This window comes from Phoca vitulina, unplaced genomic scaffold, assembly GCF_004348235.1.
Source record: "Phoca vitulina isolate PV1807 unplaced genomic scaffold, GSC_HSeal_1.0 scaffold37, whole genome shotgun sequence".
NCBI classification, from domain to species: Eukaryota; Metazoa; Chordata; class Mammalia; order Carnivora; family Phocidae; genus Phoca; species Phoca vitulina.
In genome coordinates, this window is record NW_022589740.1 from 123,011 (window position 1) to 143,022 (window position 20,012).

The following is a 20,012-nucleotide window of genomic DNA, read 5'->3' on the forward strand; positions in this document are numbered from 1 at the left end:
AATTTCAAATACTTTGTCGTCTTGTTAAATTTTATCCCCGCCCCCCCCCCCCCCCCCCCCGGCCAGGTTTGTTGTTTCAGCTGTTGACTGTTATTGTTTAGTAACATTTATGAACAAATTCTGAAAAGCCTGCATTCTTTGTTACATATGGCCACTGAAGTCTCTGCTTAAATTAGAGCTTACTAATGACTGGCCATGGATATTGCAAATGCCTGGAACTACTAAGTCTTCTGGTCATCACCAAAAGGCTCCTGTGCATGTTGGAGAATGCATTCAACACTCAGTAAGGCAGCTGACAACTATACCCAAGCCTTCACTTCCTACTTGCATAGAACCTCAGGGTTAGCCAAACAAGTGAGTTTAGAGCCTTCTTAGGTCTTCCCTGAATTTGTGCACACCCTGTTACATGTGCCTGGGCTTTTACATTCCTAGGAAAGTGTCAGGGCTTTTCAAAGCTCAAGCCCCTAAAGACATCACATTCTCAGCTTTTCAAGCTTTTGGTTAGCCTACTATTTGCTCAATTGCTGTCCATCAGCTCTGACAGGCCACAAAGTTAATCAACTGTCAGTTACTGTTTTGACAAAGGTCCCAAAGTAAAGGCTTTCACACTGAGTGAACTCCAAGTCAGACCAAACAAAAACAGTCTGCCCATGGGGTCTTCAAAGAAATACCAGCAGGTCAAATAATGACAATTCTCTGGTAATGAGAATCCAATCCCATTCTTCCCCCTCCAGTGACTGCCAGGCTCCTGGTTTCACTGTGATCGTGAGCTGTTGATATTCAAGGCTAACAGAGAACTGGAGAGGTTTATGGGAACAGGGCAAGAAAACTTGCTGTTCTAAGATACAAATATTTTTTCTTGAACAAACACTTCCTAGACTACTACAAGTCTCTTGTTAATTTCCAGAGCTCTGAAAAAGTTGATTTTGACAATTTGTGTCAGTTTTCTCATTGCTTTTATAGAGGAGAAAATTTCCAAATCCACCATTTTCCAAGCTCCTGCATTCTGAACTTCCATGTGACTGCTACTCTCAATTCTATGATAGCACCTCTCTCATCAAGTTTTTGAGAATAAAAATGTTAGCTCATCCACACTGTAGAGAACTATGGACTCTCCATCTAGTCTTTGGGCACCAAAGTGAGTGAGACATGGCTCTTACCACAGGGTGCTCTCAGCCAGTGGTTAGGAGAATAAGCAAAATAAAAGTTCATGGGAGAAACGTGACATTTCAGAAGACGCAACATGTGATATGGGACCTGAGCACAAAGAGAGTGGACTTCTGGCTGGGAGAGGACTAGGGAGCCTTCATGGGCAGAGGCTTCCAGCATTTTACAGTCCACAGAGCTGATGTGGCATTGTGTGGCTCCAGCCTAGCACTCCTATCTCACAGAGAACACAGATGAGGTTAGGTGTGAAATACATGGCTCATAGCCCATGGCCTCAATAAGTACAATACAGTCATCATAGCTTCTCCATTCACTGAGCACCTCCATGTCAGGCCCTGTGCTAGGCTCTAGGAACCTTCTAACACACTGAGAAAGATCCAGCGCCCATGTTGGATGAAGGTTTTACTGTGCTTACTGGAACTCTGGTCCTTCTATATTGTATACTGGGGTGCCTGGGTGGCTCAGGTCATGATCCCAGAGTCCTGGGATCAAGTGCCACATGGGGCTCGCTGCTCCACAGGAGTCTGCTTCTCTTTCTGCCCCTCCTCCTACTCGTTCTCTCAACCTCTCTCTCTCAAATAAATAAAATCTTAAAAAAAAAAAGATTCAACTTAAAAAAAAAAAGTAGTATACTGGCAGCCTATGCGCCAAATGGACCCCCAGATTATTTTGCTTGGCTTGCATAGGATTAGCCTGCATAGACTAGCTGCCACACTTAAAAATCATAAGTTTTCACATAAAAGTCAGGAAAAGGCAAGTGGTCTGACTATACCGAACCCAAATTCCCACCTGACAAAATCTGTCTGGAGCTGCATAAGCCTGTACCCTTTAGATAAGAACGAGCTCTCAGCTTCACCATCTCTTTTATCTTCTGGATGGTGAGACCAAGTGTCAATTACCTCGTATCACCAGTCCTTATGTTGCTGGTTTTGAGTTGAAATAAAAAGGGAAATTTCTTGTACCCGTATCTCAATCTAAAGAGTGTGAAAATGAAAGCTAGACCAAGAAGATAATGTGGCTTAAGAAAAAGAAGGCACATTTCTTAGTGGAAGTAAAGTCTAGTATTTAAGGCCATTACACACCATTATATGAACCTTAAGTAGGACCCATGACCAATATTTAGAAGAAATGAAAAAACAAATGATTTGACAAAAACAAAGGCAGACTGGGGTGCCTGGGTGGCTTAGTCGGTCAAGCAGCCAACCTCCTGATCTCAGCTCAGGTCTTGATCTCAGGGTTGTGAGTTCAAGCCCTGCGTTGGGCTCCACGCTGGATGTGGAGCCTACTTTAAAAACAAACAAACAAAGGCAGACCATCAAAAAGGTTTAAGTATGACTATGAATAAAGTATGTGATATGCCTCTGAATTTCAATGTATCAAGTACAAAAATACTGTGATACCACAACTTTTCACAGATAGCAATTAATAACAAATGATCTGTGGTACACGACAGAAATTATGTACTTTAAACAAAAGCAAACATTTGCGGGCACCTGGGTGGCTCAGTTGGTTAAGCGACTGCCTTCGGCTCAGGTCATGATCCTGGAGTCCCTGGATCGAGTTCCGCATCGGGCTCCCTGCTCGGCAGGGAGTCTGCTTCTCCCTCTGACCCTCCCCCCTCTCATGTGCTCGCTCTCTCTCATTCTCTCTCTCTCAAATAAATAAAATCTTAAAAAAAAAAAAAAAGCAAATATTTGCAACTTTACTTCTAACCAAAAGTTAATGTTTAGTGTGTTGAAGGCAGCAGAATTTAAAAGGTCATGGGGCATTAAAAAAGGAACTTGCAGCATTCTCAATTAAAATTATACAGTACACATTAAAAATACATGATCAGTTAACTACATTCATTTGCTGTGTCCATAAGAATTTCTAATGGGCCTGGAGAACTCTGGAGCCTGGTACCCATGACAGACACTGCATCAGAAATGACACATGCATGTGACCACAGATGACGATGCTCCTGAAATGCTGTTGTCCCAGCTCCAGAAACAAACCCACCGTTTTTACAAGAACACAGTTCAAGAATACAATGCTGAGGAATGACTTTATGCTAAAAACGTTTAGCACCAAACAGTATGAAACAGTAATGAACTGAAACCCGTTCGTGACCTGCCTGTAGAAGCCAAACCATCTACCTGAGGAATCAGAGGCACCACGTGGTAACATAGGACATCCGTGTGGAAGTTAGGTGATAAGCCACTGAAGGTATCTTTTGAACGGCTGAAAGAAACTTACTCCTGTCACTCAAACAGAAATTCCTCTCCTAGCCTATCAGCAAAGATGAGAATGAAGACCGGGGTTGGGGTTGGCATCCTACCTATTTCAACATATGAATACTGCTCTGCTAGGTCTTCCACAAATACTCGCACCAACCCATGAGTCAGTTCACTTATTTCCTATGACACAAAGTCATTGAGCATCATATTTGGCAACACATAATCTTGTCCACTCCCTACAGAGGAACCAATTTCCAGAACTGAATGTGTTCTATCTAGAGTACATTCCCCCAAACTGTAGATAAAGACGGAAAGCCAACAAAAGTTCTCTTCAAAACTAACTAAAGGGATTAATATAATTTTTCTAACTAGTATCATTATCAATAACAAGTGAATGAAAAGCAATAGATACTACAGACACTGAACACTAAATACAGCAAGACTGGCATTCTAGAATTCTCAAATATCTCAATGCACAGTTATCCTGAAAACGAAACCCATCAAGCAAAGACTCCCTCCACATTTGGCAGCCCCTTCATGTGTGAACAGCTGTAGTGGCTAAAACTAAATACAGCTCCTAGCTGACAGTCAAGGCTATAGTCTGTCTCACGTTCAGCAAGAGATAGATGATCCGACGCTCCTTTCTTGGGACAAAAGAAGTCAGGTTCCAAAGGAAAAATGAATAAGAAAGAAAAATGTATTAAATTAATGATTAAAATATTTTTTATTTTCAAATTTAATTTTTTTAATTTTTTTTTTTTAAAAGATTTTATTCATTTGAGAGTGAGTGAGCACACACACACAAGAGAGAGCACGAGCAGGGGGACGGACAGAGGGAGAGGGAGAAGCAGACTTCCCACTGAGCAGGGAGCCCCAGCGCCTTCTGGGACTCTGAGATCACAACGTGAACCAAAGGTAGACATTTAACTGACTGAGTCACACAGGCGCCCCTGATATTATTTTTTTTTAATATCGTATGTGCTCATACAGCTATGTTGTTACACCAAAGATGAGTTCAAATAAAATAGTCTGTTGATGTATCTTCTGTCAGCCAGCTGTATGCATTTGCTGTACATTTCTGCCCCTGAGTTTGGTACTCCTGACGTATATCAATCTCCCATTCAATTAATAAAACTCTTATATTTCAATATACTATTAAAAAAAGACAGTGTTACACGCCTAACGGGGGGGGTAGGGTGGGGGGACTTTCCTGCTGATAAGTTCTGTGGATTGTCCTTTCTTGTGTATGCATCAAAGCCAGAGACACAGTGCTCAGACCACTTATCCAGTGCACCCCTCACCTTCATGGGACACTCTTCTGACCATGTTTGGCTTTTCCTTCACTCACCTCCACAGTTCCTTGGTCCTTGAAACTTCATTCCAGACCTAGAACAAGAGAGCAGAGAAGACAATGTCTGGTCAGTCAATGTGAGTTGGCACCTAGCTCGCCGGGCACTACAGAAGGGGCAGAGAGCTACATCAGACTTGGTGCCAGCAGGAAAGAAGATTCACCCTGGGGAATGAGGCCTATTTGGACAGTGCAATAAAAACAACCAAATGAGTGAGAAAGGAGAGAATGCCCAACTCAGTGGAGCCAAGGGGCTCAGAGGTGACTACTGATCAAGTCCCCAGTGGCTGAAGCACTCTAGGGAGAGAGAAAACTACTTGAGCAAAGATTCTGAAGTGTGAAAACATGAGTATTCTGCCATAATTGGAGTATAGTGTTCTGGGGAAAGGAGCTGGAGATCTGCTTAGACGCAAATCCCAAAGTCCTATTGGCAAAAAACTGTGTGAAGCCATTTGGGAACTGTGGCTGGAGGAGTGGCAGGGTTACACTTGTTTTAGGAGGAGGATCATTAGCTGCCGTCAGAATTGGAAACAAGGGCAAAGCAACAGGCCCCAGAATGGCTGCTGCACTGGCCTAGAGGATGTCCCAGAGATGCCAAGATGGTGGAACCGACAGCCACCTGGGGGGCGGGGGGGAGACACACTGTCAAGCCCTGCTTCATAAACTGCCCCCTGCAGAAGCACTTGGGAGAGGCTCAGCGTCAGTCCCGGGAGGGGACCAGAGTGCCATGCCTGACCTCCATCAGGCCCACAGCTGCATCCTGGGACTCCCTGGCCTCTCCAGCCTAGGCCAGCCTGGATTCTGAAGCCCACACAGCTTTGGTGGGAACCACTCTGGAGTTGTCTGTGGTCCAGCTCCACTGAAGGCCCCATCCCAGAAACTGGCTTTCGGATCCATGACAGAAGGAACCACCTTCCTCTGAGCCCAGGCCCCCACTTCCACAGCCCTTGGTCATCTGCTAGATCAAAGTTTCAGTATTTTTGGAAGGAAAGTAAAATTTGTATTTTGCAAAAATCAAGCCAAGTCAGGCAAGAAGATTTACACATTTTCTTTTCTATATCTCCTAGTTCAAAACCCAACTGAGACCTTATTTCCCAAATACAGAAGTATAATGTGTAATATAACCTGATAAATACCTCCCTCCCCCACCTTTGAGGATCTCCCTGTTAGATCCTGGCCTTCATGATGACACGGTGAGGCAAAAATTATTGACCTCATCTTACCTAAGGGGGAAACTATGTCCCAGAGAAGTTGGTGCTTTCCAACGATTTAAGTCACCCTCCTTTCAAACTCTGCCCCTACACTATCCCTAGCCTGCTGCTGGGAAAACAGGGATCCAATTCCAGCCCTGTATGGGACTACCTGGGTGATACTCAAGTTTCCTTATCGGTAAAAAAGGGATGAAAACCCAGTATTTTACGTGACACATTTTAAATGAGTTATAGAATTCAAATAAGAATCTGCTAAAAAAAAAAAATCTGCTTATTGATCTTTCTGTAAAATGGTACGATTATGTGTTAAAATTAATAAGGAAAACCTTAGGAGACCAGCAGGGGGGGTACTCTTCAAGCCACAGCACTTGACAAGGGCAGACCCCACAGGAAGAGATGCACATTGCAAATTGACACTAGTTTAACTACATTACTATCCCAGAGGGAGATTTCCTGGCCCAGCAACAGCCCAGCGACCGAGAGGCCGCTACACTTCCAGCTCGCAGCTTAGTCCAACGGACGTTTAGTTTACAACAGCCCTCCCCACCTTCCTCTATAAAAAAGCCTCCTGGCCTTTGTTTTCTGGACTATGATTTTACTGTAAGTTGCTTGTCCCAAATTGCAATTCTCTGCTATTCCCAAATAAACACATTTTTGCTGGTAAAATAACTGGCAGTTTCACTTCTAAGGTTAACAAATGTATTTTAGGTTCCTTAACGAAATTCATTTACTCAGCAAGTATTTACATAGCCTAAGTGCCAAGAAATTCACTGGGTGCTAGAGACAACATGACGCAAAACACAGAAATCCTTGCTCTCGGTAATGAATCTCGGTAATGAGAAAAACAGACGTTAAATAAATACGCTCCACACTCAGTGAAGCTGTGTGCAGACCTAGGAAGAGCTCCGCGCAGGTGCACACGGGGGCGGACGCGCAGGTGCATGCGGACGCACTCAACAGGCCCAGGGCAAGCCCAGCCAAGCTCCAGGTGTGGCGAGGCCTGAGCGCAGGGGACGTGCCACTCACAGGAAAATCTTGGCTTCCCAGGCAGGCCCGGAGGGAAGTTCCAGAATATTCCAGAAAAGGTGGGAGGGGCAAGGAAACCGGTGCCCAAGCCCATCTTAGCACTGAAGCCCGATGGCAGGGCGCCCGCTGCAGGCGAACCGAGCAGGGTTCTGGGCGCTGCCAGGGGCCGGCGGCTTGCAGTGCTGCCCCCACAAAAGCCGCCCAGGTCACCACCCCGGGGGCCGCGAGCGCTCTCTGCCAACCACGGCATCAGGGCCGCCTGACGCCGCCTCCCAAATGGGGAACCAAACCCAGAGCAGAGCCAGCCGGCCAGCCCTGCCTCCGCCCCGGACAGAGCGCGCTACCTTGTCCACCTGGGCGGCGCAGAGCAGGTCTCGGGCCTCCAGGAACGAGAAAACGTGCAGCAACTCGTGGAGCCCAAGCTGCGGCTCCATCTCGCGCCGCCGCCCCGGCCCCTCCCTCCACACGCTTCCTCGCCTCTCGGCCAAACCCCGCCCACCTCACCGCGCTTCCGCCCGGCAGGCCAAACCCCGCCCACCCCACCGCGCTTCCGCCCGGCAGGCCAATACCCCACCGATCCCACCGCGCTTCCGCCCGGCAGGCCAAACCCCGCCCACCTCACCGCGCTTCCGTCCCGCAGGCCAAACCCCGCCCGTCCCACCGCGCTTCCGCCCTGCAAGCCAAACCCGGCCTACCCCACCGCGCTTCCGTTCCTCAGCTAAACCCCGCCCACTCCGCCGCGCTTCCGCCCCGAAAGACAAATCCCGCCCATCCCACAGCGCTTCCGCCCCGCAAGCCGAGCCCCGCCCACCCTGCCACGCTTCCGCTCCACTCAACCAAACCCTGCCCAGCCTACCTCACTTCCGCCCCGTAGGCCGAACCCCTCCCGTCTCAAGGCTCTTCTGCCCGCAAGCCAAGCCCCGCCCGCCCCGCCGCACTTCCGCTCCACTCAACCAAGCCCCGCCGGCCGAGCCCCGTCCCCCCCGCGCTTCCGCCCCGCAGACTACGCCCAGCCCGGAAGGCTCGTGCCGTTCTCAATCCTGTTCAGCCAGCTCTCCGCCTCATGCAGTAGCCAGTCCGCCCCGCTTCTCCCCAACCTTCCACTTGCCCCTGACCACCCCCTCGGCCCCCGCCCTGACCCTCACCCCTGCACTGACCCTCACGACAGGGACCTTGAGGCGGGCACCTCCCCAGCCCTGGCCGTTGCCCTCACTCTTGCCAGTAAATGTGCCCTGTCCTGCATTCCAGCCCCACCCCTTACCCGCTCTCAACCTGGCCTTTGACAAGGTCCTCTCCTTTACCGGGGTCGGGCCGCCCCTAGTCCGGACACTCCCCCTTACCTTGCCCCTGACCCCTCCCCTCCAACCTCGCCCTGCTTCTAACCCTCAACCGGGCTATCATCTCCATCTGCCCTACCCGAAACCCCTACCTTCACCGGACCCTGGCACCGTAACCCTCACAGTGAACTTCACCCTGGCCGTGACACCCAGCCTCACTCTGACCTTGACATTCAAGGTCAGTAGTATAACTGTGGGTACAAGCTCGAATTTATTCGGAGCTCAGAGCTCCCAGAAGGTAGCCAGACTGCAGCTTAGAGTTGACAGAAGATGTAGCTGGAGACAGGCACACATCCCTCAAGCATGAGACCTCTCCCTGAAAGCAACAGATGAGTCTGCCTTGTTTTGCATGGGCCTAGGAGCTTGGAGGGCAATGACCTGTCCTCAGCGCTCACAGAAGTTTATCCACATGAAGAACAAAAGATTGCTAAGTTTCTCTGCTCTGTTTTTAATTCTTCCCGAACTAAGGCTGCACCGTCCCAATTATTGAGCCCTATGGTAAGTCTTAGGTCTAACAGAGTGAGTCCTTCCCTTTTTCTCTTCTGCTGCCTTCTCTTAACCCTTTTATTCCCATACATACTGTAGAAACGGCTTATCAAATCTTATTAAACAACAAACAAGGGCTGATTTTGCTTGGATCTGGATTTACTAAATTAAGACATGAGTTCCAGGAATGCCTGTCTCCTCACTTGCTCTTTATCTGAGTAAGGAGGTGACACATCTGGTCCTGGCTCACCCTTAGCCTGAGGGTAGAGATGTTGGTAAACCGACTTAAACCTGATAGGTCCCCAACCTGAGCCAGCCCTGGGCTTGACTTCCGCCACCTCACTGTCTGAAGCCCCCAGGACCAGAGTAGCCATGCCTGGGGCCACTTCCCTGGTGACCAGAGAGAAGCAGAAGCCAGGAATCAATGCCACTTCCCTCAACAGGAATGGAAGAGGGGCAGACACCAGGCAGGACTACCCGGGCTTTTCATATAAATCTCGAAACTGAACTAGCTTTTAATGCCTCTGAAAACAAAACCAAAACCAACCTGCCCTCCCACTTGTGTTTCAATGTGAGGACATCTTACACTCTGCACTCCCCTAGATGGCTCTACCAGGACCATCCCTGACCAGGAAGGCAGGGCCTGGAGAACCAGGACCATGGCAGGCACAACCCCGGAGCCCACTCTCTCCCTCTGATGGGTAAGTCAGCAACACACAGATGGGAAGCCAACAGTGCAAGCTGCAGGTCCCCTCTGCTGGAGCTGGACGTCCTCAGCACCTGGCTGGGAGCAGGACCAGGCATGGAGTGGAACAAGTATGGCTGGGTAGAGGCCATGGGAGGTTGAGTCAGGCTAAGCAGAAGAACAAGAAGCCTGGGGGGCTCTGGGAAGCAGGACAGCAGGGCTAGCCCAGCGTCTCAGCCCTCTGGGATGAAGGGCCGAATCAGCTCCGGGTTCAACAGCGACTCTTCGAGAGGCCGGTCCACATGGAAGTCATGGACGTGGGGGGGCCCTGGGTGGGCCTTGGGGGCAGGTCCCCCTGGGCGCTGGGGAATCGGCAGCTCCGAGGGGTGGGCAGGCAGGGGAGCCGTGAAGAAGTACTGGTGCAGGAGGGCCTGGGGGCAGCAAGGGACAGCAGAAGGAAATCAGTCACCTCCCAGTCCCCACCTCAGCTCACTTCCCTCTGAGGGGGGATCTGAACACTGCCCTCCTGAGGCTCACTCCTATAGCACCTCTGAGTGCTCACCATCTGAGCACTGTTCCAGAGGCTGGCAGATCAAAGAACCTGCCCTCATGAAGTCTTCCACGAGTCAGGGGTGCGGGTGCCCAAGATAAAGAAGATACAGGGTGCAGAGACAACAAGGGGGTGAGGGATGCTGGAGAGACTGCAGGCCTGCAGAGCGGTGCTCTAGCAGAGAGCTGAGAGGTGCAGGGGCTAGGCCCAAGGACAGAGTGCGCCTGGAGCCCAGGGGAGAATGAGCAAAGGGGCAGGAGCTGACAGGGCCCCAGAGGTGATGGCCCCAACTGTGTGACACCCATGGGCCCCTAGGACCTGGGCTTCTGCTCTGAGAGGGGGTCACAGGAGAGCCCTGCGGGGGGTATGAGCCAGCCTGCCAGGTGGAGGACACACTGAATGGGCAGAAGCAGGCAATGGCGGGGTGGGGGGCCGGGGGGGGGGGTAGTGTGCAGGGGCTCAGACTGCGGGAAGCAGTCAGATGACCTCAGCCCACTTTAGAGGTGCCGATGATGTGAGAACTCCCCAGGGGGCATGCCAGTGCTGACAGTGGGGAGGGGACAGCGGCCGTGAGGCTGGGGACACAGGTACACCCGAGACAGAGGCCCTGGCACTACTGGCCAGCAGCCCATGGTCCTCCCCCTCCTTCCCGGCCACACAACCCACCCTTCCGGGTCCCCCATGCCAGACCTCTGCTCATCATTTCTCCCGTGCTTAAACCTGCACTTCCCCAAAGTCAGTCCCAATCCCCCCACCCCCAGCGCCCAGGATGATACTGGGCATGTGCCGATGCAGAGTAAGTATCTGTTGAAGGGATGAAGGAGCCGGTCACCGACAACCCAGATGTGCTCTTCTGCAAGGTGGGCATGGGCCCCCTGACCTGCCCGTGACCCCCCAGGCTCTGGTTCCAGCCCACCACAGATCCTGAGGGGCCTCAACCTCGGGGTTGCGGGGCCCAAGCGAGGAGGGTCAGGGAAAGCGGGTCACCGTACCCACCTGGGAGGCTGAGATGCGCTGGCGTGGAGGGTAGAGGAGGAACTGCCCCAGCAGGTCCAAAGCTTGAGGAGACGCGTCGGGCAGCACCTCCTCCAGCGGCACGGGCGCCTGCTCCTTGAAGGAAATCTTGTTGTAGTCGGGCAGCTCCGTGATCTCCTGGAACCACTGTCATCAGTTCTTGCTCGCTATGACCCACCTGCTCCCGCTCCCGCTGTCACTCCTGAAATCCCACATGCCCTCCCCGACTCAGGCGCCTGCGCCATACCCAGCTTGGTGACAAGTGCAAGTGTGCTGGGAGGGAAGGGACAGGACCTGGCCTCAGGCACCCAGCAGGGTAGAAAGGGAGAAGCCCCCGACGGAGGCCAGGACAGTGGTCTGGGAGGGCAAGCAGGTGTGGGGCCACAGGGAAGAGGTGCAGGGAAGGGCGGTCCTGGCTACTGGGGGGAAGGGAGGATACCTGCCCCCACCCCCTCCCCAATGGGAAGCCCTGCAAACCGGCCAGACTTGAGGACTGGGGGTGCCCAAGATTCGAAGCACACAGCAAAGCTGTTCAATATCGTTCTCCCCAGGAAAGAGAGGGGATCCGTTCAGCAATTCCCCCAGGATGCAGCCCACAGCCCTGTGGATACAGACGCAAAGAATTCAGAGATCTCACACCAGGACACAGATCCGCCCACACCAGCTCCGTCAACTCACACCAGGACACAGATCCGCCCACACCAGCTCCGTCACCTCACACCAGGACACAGATCTCCCCACTCCCAGCTCCGTCACCTCACACTAAGGACACAGATCTTCCCACATAGACCCACACCCCATACTGGGGCCAAGGAACCACAAAAGAGCACAGATGCTTCACATCTAGGAATACAGATTTGTAAATAAAGACCACAAGCCTAGAACATAGAACATATTCCCCTACCAAAGAGCTCACTGGCCTCAACCCTAGAAAACAAAGCAACACCCTCAATAGTTCTGAGACTTCTCAGAGCCTCAATTTCTGGGACACACAACCACCACCTCACACTCCTCACCTTCTGGGGCAGACCTCCAAAACAGCCCCTACATCTCAAGCTCTTAGGCATGTACAAACAAACCATCCTACCCCAAATAAAGGCTCAGAGCCTTCACACTCAGGGACCCAGGCCTCTAGATAGCTCACCTCCTGGGATATACGCAACCCCCTGTCCCCTAATGTAGATGACCCATAAGCCTTGAGCCTCAGACCACCTCCCCCACTCCAGCCCAGAAGCTTCCCACTCTGATTACCTAATCCCCACCCAGCTCAAAAATGTCACAGAGAGGAAAACTGACCCCAAACTCCTCAGAGATACCCCAACCAGGGAAGACACCCCCAAGGCAACCTATAGTTCGCAGCAGGAAGACACCCCCCCAAATGGCTTAGCAACCCCAAAGCCCAGGAGAAAAAGGTGACTCCATAACCCACATCCCCCCACGCCCAGCCCACAGGGGCTCACCACAGGTCAACGCCCTGGTCATATTGGCGGGCACCGTACAGGAGCTCAGGGGCTCGGTACCACCTGTGAGGAGGAGGGCGGGCAGTCACAACCAGGTCGCTGGTCTGCCAGAAGGCTGCCCGGATAGGTCACCCCAGCCCCACAAGCTATGTCTGAACTGAAGGCCCAGAAGCATCTCATCCCCAGTGAGAAGGTTGGGGCCTGTCCATTGCCAAGCCCTGCCTGGGAACTGGCCTTCCCTACCTGGTGGCCACCTGGTGTGTGTAGAGGCGGCTGCCATCTGGGGAAAAGACCCGGGCCAGGCCAAAGTCCGCTATCTTGAGCTGGCCTGAGGCACTGATGAGCAGGTTGGCTGGTTTCAGGTCCTGAGCACACCAAAGGAGGCATCAGTTCCTCCAGATCCCCCAGAGGACCTTGGGACAGGAGAGCTTGGCAGGCTAAGTACATGGGTCAGCCCAGGCCCCCACGCTCTCTGGGGCCACTTACTCTGTGGTGTGGCCACACCATAGGTGCCGTCCCCTCTGACCCCCTCTGACCACACCTTCTTCAAGGGCTGGCCCCACAGGTCCCGCCGCAGCCCATGCCGAGACTGACCCGATGCACGATGTTGTTGGCGTGGCAGAATGCGACACCCTTGAGCAGCATCTGCAGGTAGCTCTTGACCTGTGCCTGGACCAGCGGCCTCTGGGCGTGGCGCACCACCTCGGCCAGATCTGACAGCATGAACTCGAAGGCCAGCACAAAGCCTGCGCCGTGCGGGAACACAGCCTTCAGCTGCACCACCTGCGGGGCAGGCATCCCGTCAGCCCTGGGCCCACAGTGCTCAGAGCCTCTCGGGACCCCCAACCCTTGCCCTGACAGAGGACAAGGCAGGAAGGCAGTTCAGAGTTCCCTACGTGCAGGTCCCCATCTAACACTGCCTTCACACTCAGGGAAAAGGAGGTCTAAGGAAGGTCACCTAGAGCAGTGTCTGCCCATCCACCCAGCCCAGGAACTGGAAAATCACCTGGGAGGGGTCTCTCTCTCTCTCTCACTCTCATACACACACAGACACACACACACACACGGCACAGGTCTCCTCTGGGGCCATGAAATCCCAGTATCGGGAGACACGTCACATATGCTTCCTGAGGGCCCACAGGTCACAGGGACTGGGCGGCACAGCAATGAGCAGGAGCAAGGCCTGGCAGGTCCTGACGACCTTAAGGAGCTCACAGGACAGGGACACACACACCTGACACATGAGCAAGCAAGCCCCCCGGCTGTGTCCAGGTTCTGAGGAGGACGGAGAGAATAAAACGGGTGGGGTCAGTAACGCAGGGATGTGGGAAGGAGCTGAGGGCAGAGGGCAGAGGGACAACAAGCACAAAGGCCTGCAGTGGGAACAGGAAGAAGGCTGGTCACCGGCATGTAGGATCCTCTAGGGAAGGGACCTTTGCTCGGTTCTGTGCTGTGACCTGGACGGTGTCACAGGAGACACTTCAGAAGGTGTGTGAAATGAATGAAGAGAGGGGCTGGAGTTCTCTGCATGAAGAAAAACCAGTGGGCTTTTCAAGCAGGGAAGTGGATTCGATTCCATCTACACTGGCTGACGGTGGGGGGAGGAGCACCGTGAAGTGGATTCCATCTACACTGGCTGACGGTGGGGGGAAGAGCACAGTGAGGAAGCAGCTGCACTGGCTCCGGTCAGAGCTGAAGGTGGCCGGGGCTCAACTGTGGAGGGTTTTACGGTAGAAACTTCCAGGCTGCTGACTCGGGTTGAGGCCCGTCCCCAGCCTTCTTACAGGCCCTCCACCTCTCCCACATGTGGGCTGTCTGCATGCCCCTGGACTGTCCTCAAAAAAATTCGAATAGCCTTACTGCTGGTTTTCAGACTTTGAAGGCAGCACAAAATCATTTCACAGATCACACACATACATTCAGATAAAGCACAGAATTATAAAGAAAAAAAATCAACAAAAGAAAAATCCTATCAAGTACAATCAACCTTAGAGCACATTCTATGAGACTACACAACAGATACGGCATGTACTAACACATATTATATATACACACACACATTTGCATACAAAACTAGGATGACATATTTTTAGATGTGTTTTATAAGCAGTTTTACAACATGCTTTTTTATCATATATCCAATATATCACGGACATCTCCAGAGAATAACAAACAAGCAGGACACGACAGGACTGTCACTCCCCAGGGATGAGAGAAAGCACAGCGAAGAGCACTGAGGCTGAGGGTGAATGTGTCCCTCCCCGTGTGCCCACAGCGCCTCCAGCCCCATCACAGCAGAACAGGGCCACGTGGGCCCTGCTGTCTCTGTGCATCTCCCCTACTGCACCTAAGTTATCAGAAGCCCAATCGGGGCCCATGCCAGCCCAGGACAGGACCTACGGGTGGACCCCAGGTTAGAACATCTGGACTCCTCCATCAGACCCCAGCCAAAGCATCCACGGACCAGCTGTGCCCCCAGCTGGTGGATGAGCCTCCCCGCCTGGCCTGAGAAGGGGAGAGCCTGAAATCGCCCTTGCAGAGCAATGGAGAACTCAGAATGAAAACGAACCCAACAGTTAACCTAGCCTGGGGAACAGAACAGAAGCTCAATAGAGGCAGTTATCGTTATCATTACAAATCACCAAATGTTTTATGAAAAGAAGTCAGTGAATAAATGAATGAATTATGAGAACAGGAAGAAACAAGTGGGTGAATAAGAGGAAGTGAGTGCAGAATGACCTAAGTGGGGGACGAGGTGGACAAGACAGGGAGTAAGGGAGGGGTGCCGGAGGAGCACCGGGAGGCTGCGGAAAGGGGCCCTCCGAGCCCAACCCCACTCACGTGCTGATTGTCCTCGATCTCCTGCAGGGCCTTGATCTCCCGCAGGGCCTGGTTGGGGATGCCATCCTCCAGCCGCCGCAGAGCCACCTTCTTGAGCGCCACGATCTCTCCAGTCTGCGGGACAGAACTAAGACACTGCCACCGGTCCAGGGCTGGGGAATGGGGTGCGCCGACGGGACAGGCGCCATCTGGGGGGACGCAGAGGCCCGAGGTCCTCTTGGGGGTGGGAAGCGCCCCCACCCCGTTCTGGAGGGGAATCAGGTCCAGCCTGGGACCCAGCTGTTGCAGAGCTGCGCGAACAGCTCCGAGACTCTGACGCCACGCTCCCCGGGGCACTCGCGGGACGACTGCGGTGGCATCGCGGGTGGGTGGGCATCTGACCGCAACCTGGACGACCCCCACTGAAGGGGGCCAAAGTGGTGGGCGCACACCACGAAGCGGGGCCGGGAGGCGGGCGCGGCGGTGCAGGCGTGGGCACGGAAAACGGGGGTAGGGGGGTCTTTCTCTCGACCAGGAACGGCTGGAAGCGAAGGCAGGCCTGCGCGCCGCCCCGCGTGCCGGCTCACCTCCACGTGCTTGGCCTTAAAGACGATACCGTGCGCGCCCTCCCCGATGCGGCCCAGGATGCAGTACTGGTCCATGCCCGGCCGCCGCAGGCCCCGCCCCTCCCCGCTGGCCCGACGCGGCTGCCTAGCAACGGGCTGTCTCTCAGCGCCCGGCCGGGCGGCCGGCAGCAGCTGCGGACGTGTCCGGGCCTCGTCTACGCCTTCGCCGGTTCCCCGCGGCCAGGCCGCAGCCCACTCCACTCGGGGGAAGCCATCGTGCGCGGAGGGCGCCAGCACCGGGGCGGCGGAACAATGGCGGCCGGTGCCCCCTCCCCGCGCCTCCCAGACGTCACGTGACCGGCGCCGCCGGGGCACGCAGCGGGGGGCGTGGCCGCGCTTCCTGGGGTAGAGCTCCGCGGCCAGGTGGGCGGGGAGGGGCGGGGCCGCGATAGCGGGCCTCGCAGGTGGGAGGGCGGGGCTGCGCGTCTGGGCGGGGCCGCCTGGAGAGGCGAGCACAGCTCCGTCCCAGCAGGCCCCGCTCCCCACCTGTATCTGGTCATGCCAGCTTCAAGGACGCTCTGGAGCCAATGATGATGGGAGCCCGGTCCAGGGCCAGGTTGTGGAGGGAGCGTCAGTGGGGCCTCCCTTCTGGAAGGTCAGTTGGCAACACATAGAGACATCTTTTAAAAAGTTCAAACTCTGACCAGAAGTGCATGTCTAAGGCTTCTCTTGAGGTAACATTTGGAGGAATTTGCATGAGTGATTCTGAAGAACTGCATACCATCAAAGGATGCTGACAAAAAACACAAGTTGCTCTTAAACCCCTGAAAAGATGCTCAATCTTACACACAAGATAAATGCAAAATAATCTACAGTTTTCCGCCTATGAAATGACTAACGATCCCACATCTAAGTCCATTAGCCAGGCTATGGGAAAACAGGAGCTTCTATACATTGCTGGTGGGAGTGTAACTTGTCATGCTGACAAGTTACAGATGCATATCCCTGGACTCAGCAAGTCCACTTCTAGAATTACCCCAACAGATATACTGCACACATGTGAGATGACCTGTGCAAAGTTACTCATTGCAGCATTGTGTGAACAGCAAAAAATTGAAAACACCACAGATGTCCATCAGTAGAAGACTGCCTAAATGGTGGTACAGCCATCCAGTGGAATATGTGGCCTGATGCTTTTTTATGTGCAGTAATAAGAAGACTTCTAAGATACATTGTTTAGTTAAAAAGGCAAGATGCAGAACAGAGCATACAGTGTGCCCCCAGCTGTGTAAAGAAAAGAAAAAAATCTAATGTCTGTTCATCCATTACAATATATCTGCAAAGATACTCAAGATTTCATAATTGCAGTTACCTGGTGAGGGACTGGAAGGACTGGGGACAGGGTAGGAAGTAAACTCTTCACCGGGCCTTTGTATTCTTTGAGTTTTGAACCATATCATTTATTAATTTTTCAAAAAGGTAAATATTTTCTAGCTCAGAAGTTCCACCTTTAAAAAATTGCGGAAGAATGCCTTGATGTCCATACAAAGATGTTCACCCTGTTTGATGATAGCAGAGGCCAGAAAATAACCCAAATATCCCATGGAAGAATGGGTAGACAAGTTATGGGAGTGCCTTAGAATGGAATATTTTATAGCTATTACAAATGGTGAGGAAAAGGATGTGGCATGGGAAAAGGATGGTCTTCAAAAATTAGTACTGGGTCATCTGAAAGGTCATATGAAGAAAAAAATGTGTATTGACCCAAACCTCACACCATACACAAAACCTGATTCCAGATGGAGTGCAAAACTAAATATGGAAGGTAAACAATGAAGTTTTAGAAGAAAACAGAGAATCTTAATGACTTTGGGTTAGGTAAGATTTTTCTTAAAGAGATTATGGAAAGCACTGAAGGGAAACTGAAAGCACTAAAATGAGAAATTGGACTTTATCAATATAGTAAGAACATCTGTCCTTCAAAAGACACCACTAGAGAGTGAAAAGGAAAGCCACAGAAAGGGAGAAGATACCAAAATACATATATATGACTAAGGCTCCTATCTAGAACTTATAAAGAACTCTTATAAAATAATTAAGAAGCAGACAACCTTACCAGAAAAATGGACAAAACCTGGAGTAGGCACTTCACAAAAGGCAATACCCAAATAACCAATAAATGTTTGACAAGGTCTGTGCTAACTTCACTGGTCATCAGGAAATTTCAAATTAAAACCATACTTTTACTGGGGTGCCTGGGTGGCTCAGTCGGTTGAACATCCGACTCTCAGTTTCAGCTCAGGTCATGATCTCAAGGCCGTGGGACTGAGCCCAGCATCAGACTCCATGCTCAACAAGGAGTCTGCTTGTCCCTCTCCTTCCCTCCACTCATGCTCTCTCTCAAAAATAAATAAATAAAATATTTAAAAAACTCATAATTTTACTGTAACCACCCAGAATCATTTAAATGAAAAAGACAGACAATGCCAAATGCTGGCAAAGATGTAGAGCAGCCAGAATTCTCATACACTGCTGATGTGAGAGCAAGTTCAGACAACCACTTTGAACACTATTTGATACTATCTTTTCAAACTCATGTGGAGATTTTACATATTTATAGATAGATGATAGATAGATAGATAGATAGATAGATAGATAGATAGATAGATAGATACATACACACACACATATATATATAATCTAGTAATTCCATCCCTAGGAATTTAACTTGGCAGAAGTGCATATATGTATGTTCCCAAAGGACATACAGGTTCATAGCAGCACTCGTTAATAGTCTAACCTGGAAACAACCCAAATGTCTACAGTAGAATGGATAAATAAACTGTGAAATATTTCCCCAATGGAGTACTACACAGTAATGAGAATGAAGAAAGCATCACCACTGGCAACAACATGGATGAATCATAAACACAATGTTGAGAGAAGAAGCTAGACACAAAAGAATGTAAAATGGTGTAGCCACTGTGGAAAACAGCATGGTGGTTCCTCAAAAATTAAAAATAGAATTTCCATATGATCTAGCAAATCTACTTTTGGGTATATATCCAAAAGAATTGAAAGTGGGATCTTGAAGAGATATTTGTACACCTATTTTTATATCAGCATTATTTACAACAGCCAAGAGGACGAAGCAACCCAGGTGTCCATCAACAGATGAATAGATTTTAAAATGTGGTATATACGTACAACAGAATATTATTTATCCTTAAAAAGGAAGGAAATTCTGAAACATGTTACAGCATGAATGGACCTTGAGGACATTATGCTAAGTGAAATAAGCCAGTCACAAAAAGACAAATACTGTAGGATTCCACTTATATTCATAGTGGAATTCATAGAAATAGAAAGTAGACTGGTCAGTGCTAGGGGCTGGAAGGGAGTGGGTGAGGGAAATAAGGAGTTATTGTTTAACGGGTATAGCATTTCAGTTTTGCCAAATGAAAAGTTCTGGATATTGGTTGCCCAGCAATATAAATATACTTAATACTACTGAACTTTACAATTAAAAATGGTTCAAAAAACAAAAGAAATTATTCAGATGGTAAATTGTATATTTGTTTTTTCTCCACAATGAAATTTTTTTAATTAAAAATCTAAAAAGAAATGAATGGAGTGGGGCGCTGTGTGGCTCAGTCGGTTACGCATCTACCTTCGGCTCAGGTCATGGTCCCAGGGTCCTGGAATCGAGCCCCACATTGGGCTCCCTGCTCAGTGGGGAGTCCGCTCCTGTCTCTCCCTCTGCCTCCCCACTCATGCTCTCTCTCTCATGCTCTCTTTCTCTCTCAAATAAATAAAATCTTAAAAAAAAAAAAAAAGAAATGAATTGAGTATGAGGGACCTGTAGGACAATAATAGTGCTTCTAACATTTAGGAGAGGAGAAAGAGCACAGGGCTGAAAAAACATTAGAATAAATAATGACAGAAAGCTTCACAAATTTGGGGGGAAAGATAATGTACAGATTTTAGAAGCTGAGTGAACCCCAAACAGAATAAACTCAAAGAGATCCATGCCCAGAAGCATCATAATCAAATTTCTGGACACTAAAGGAAAAAGAACACTTGAAAGCATCCATAGAGAGATGATACATTGCCCACCCAGAGTACA

General features: G+C 50.7%; 1 protein-coding gene across 10 annotated transcripts in view; it reads right to left on the minus strand.

Moving 5' to 3' along the window:
- CDK20 (cyclin dependent kinase 20) overlaps positions 1–16,249 on the minus strand; it is a 56,154-nt gene extending 39,905 nt beyond the window's left edge. For 6 of the 10 annotated variants that reach the window (XM_032427453.1, XM_032427447.1, XM_032427445.1 and 3 more), the window contains exons 1-8: positions 15,908–16,249; positions 15,342–15,455; positions 13,095–13,283; positions 12,744–12,865; positions 12,501–12,563; positions 11,518–11,641; positions 11,023–11,178; positions 4,732–4,769 (exon numbers count right to left, since the gene is read on the minus strand). In XM_032427453.1, the coding sequence (XP_032283344.1) occupies positions 4,732–4,769; positions 11,023–11,178; positions 11,518–11,641; positions 12,501–12,563; positions 12,744–12,865; positions 13,095–13,283; positions 15,342–15,455; positions 15,908–15,982 (881 nt within the window). In that variant the 5' untranslated portion in view covers positions 15,983–16,249. The other 4 variants (XM_032427454.1, XM_032427449.1, XM_032427455.1 and 1 more) reach the window with 4 other exon arrangements.
- Positions 16,250–20,012: the final 3,763 nt, after the last annotated feature.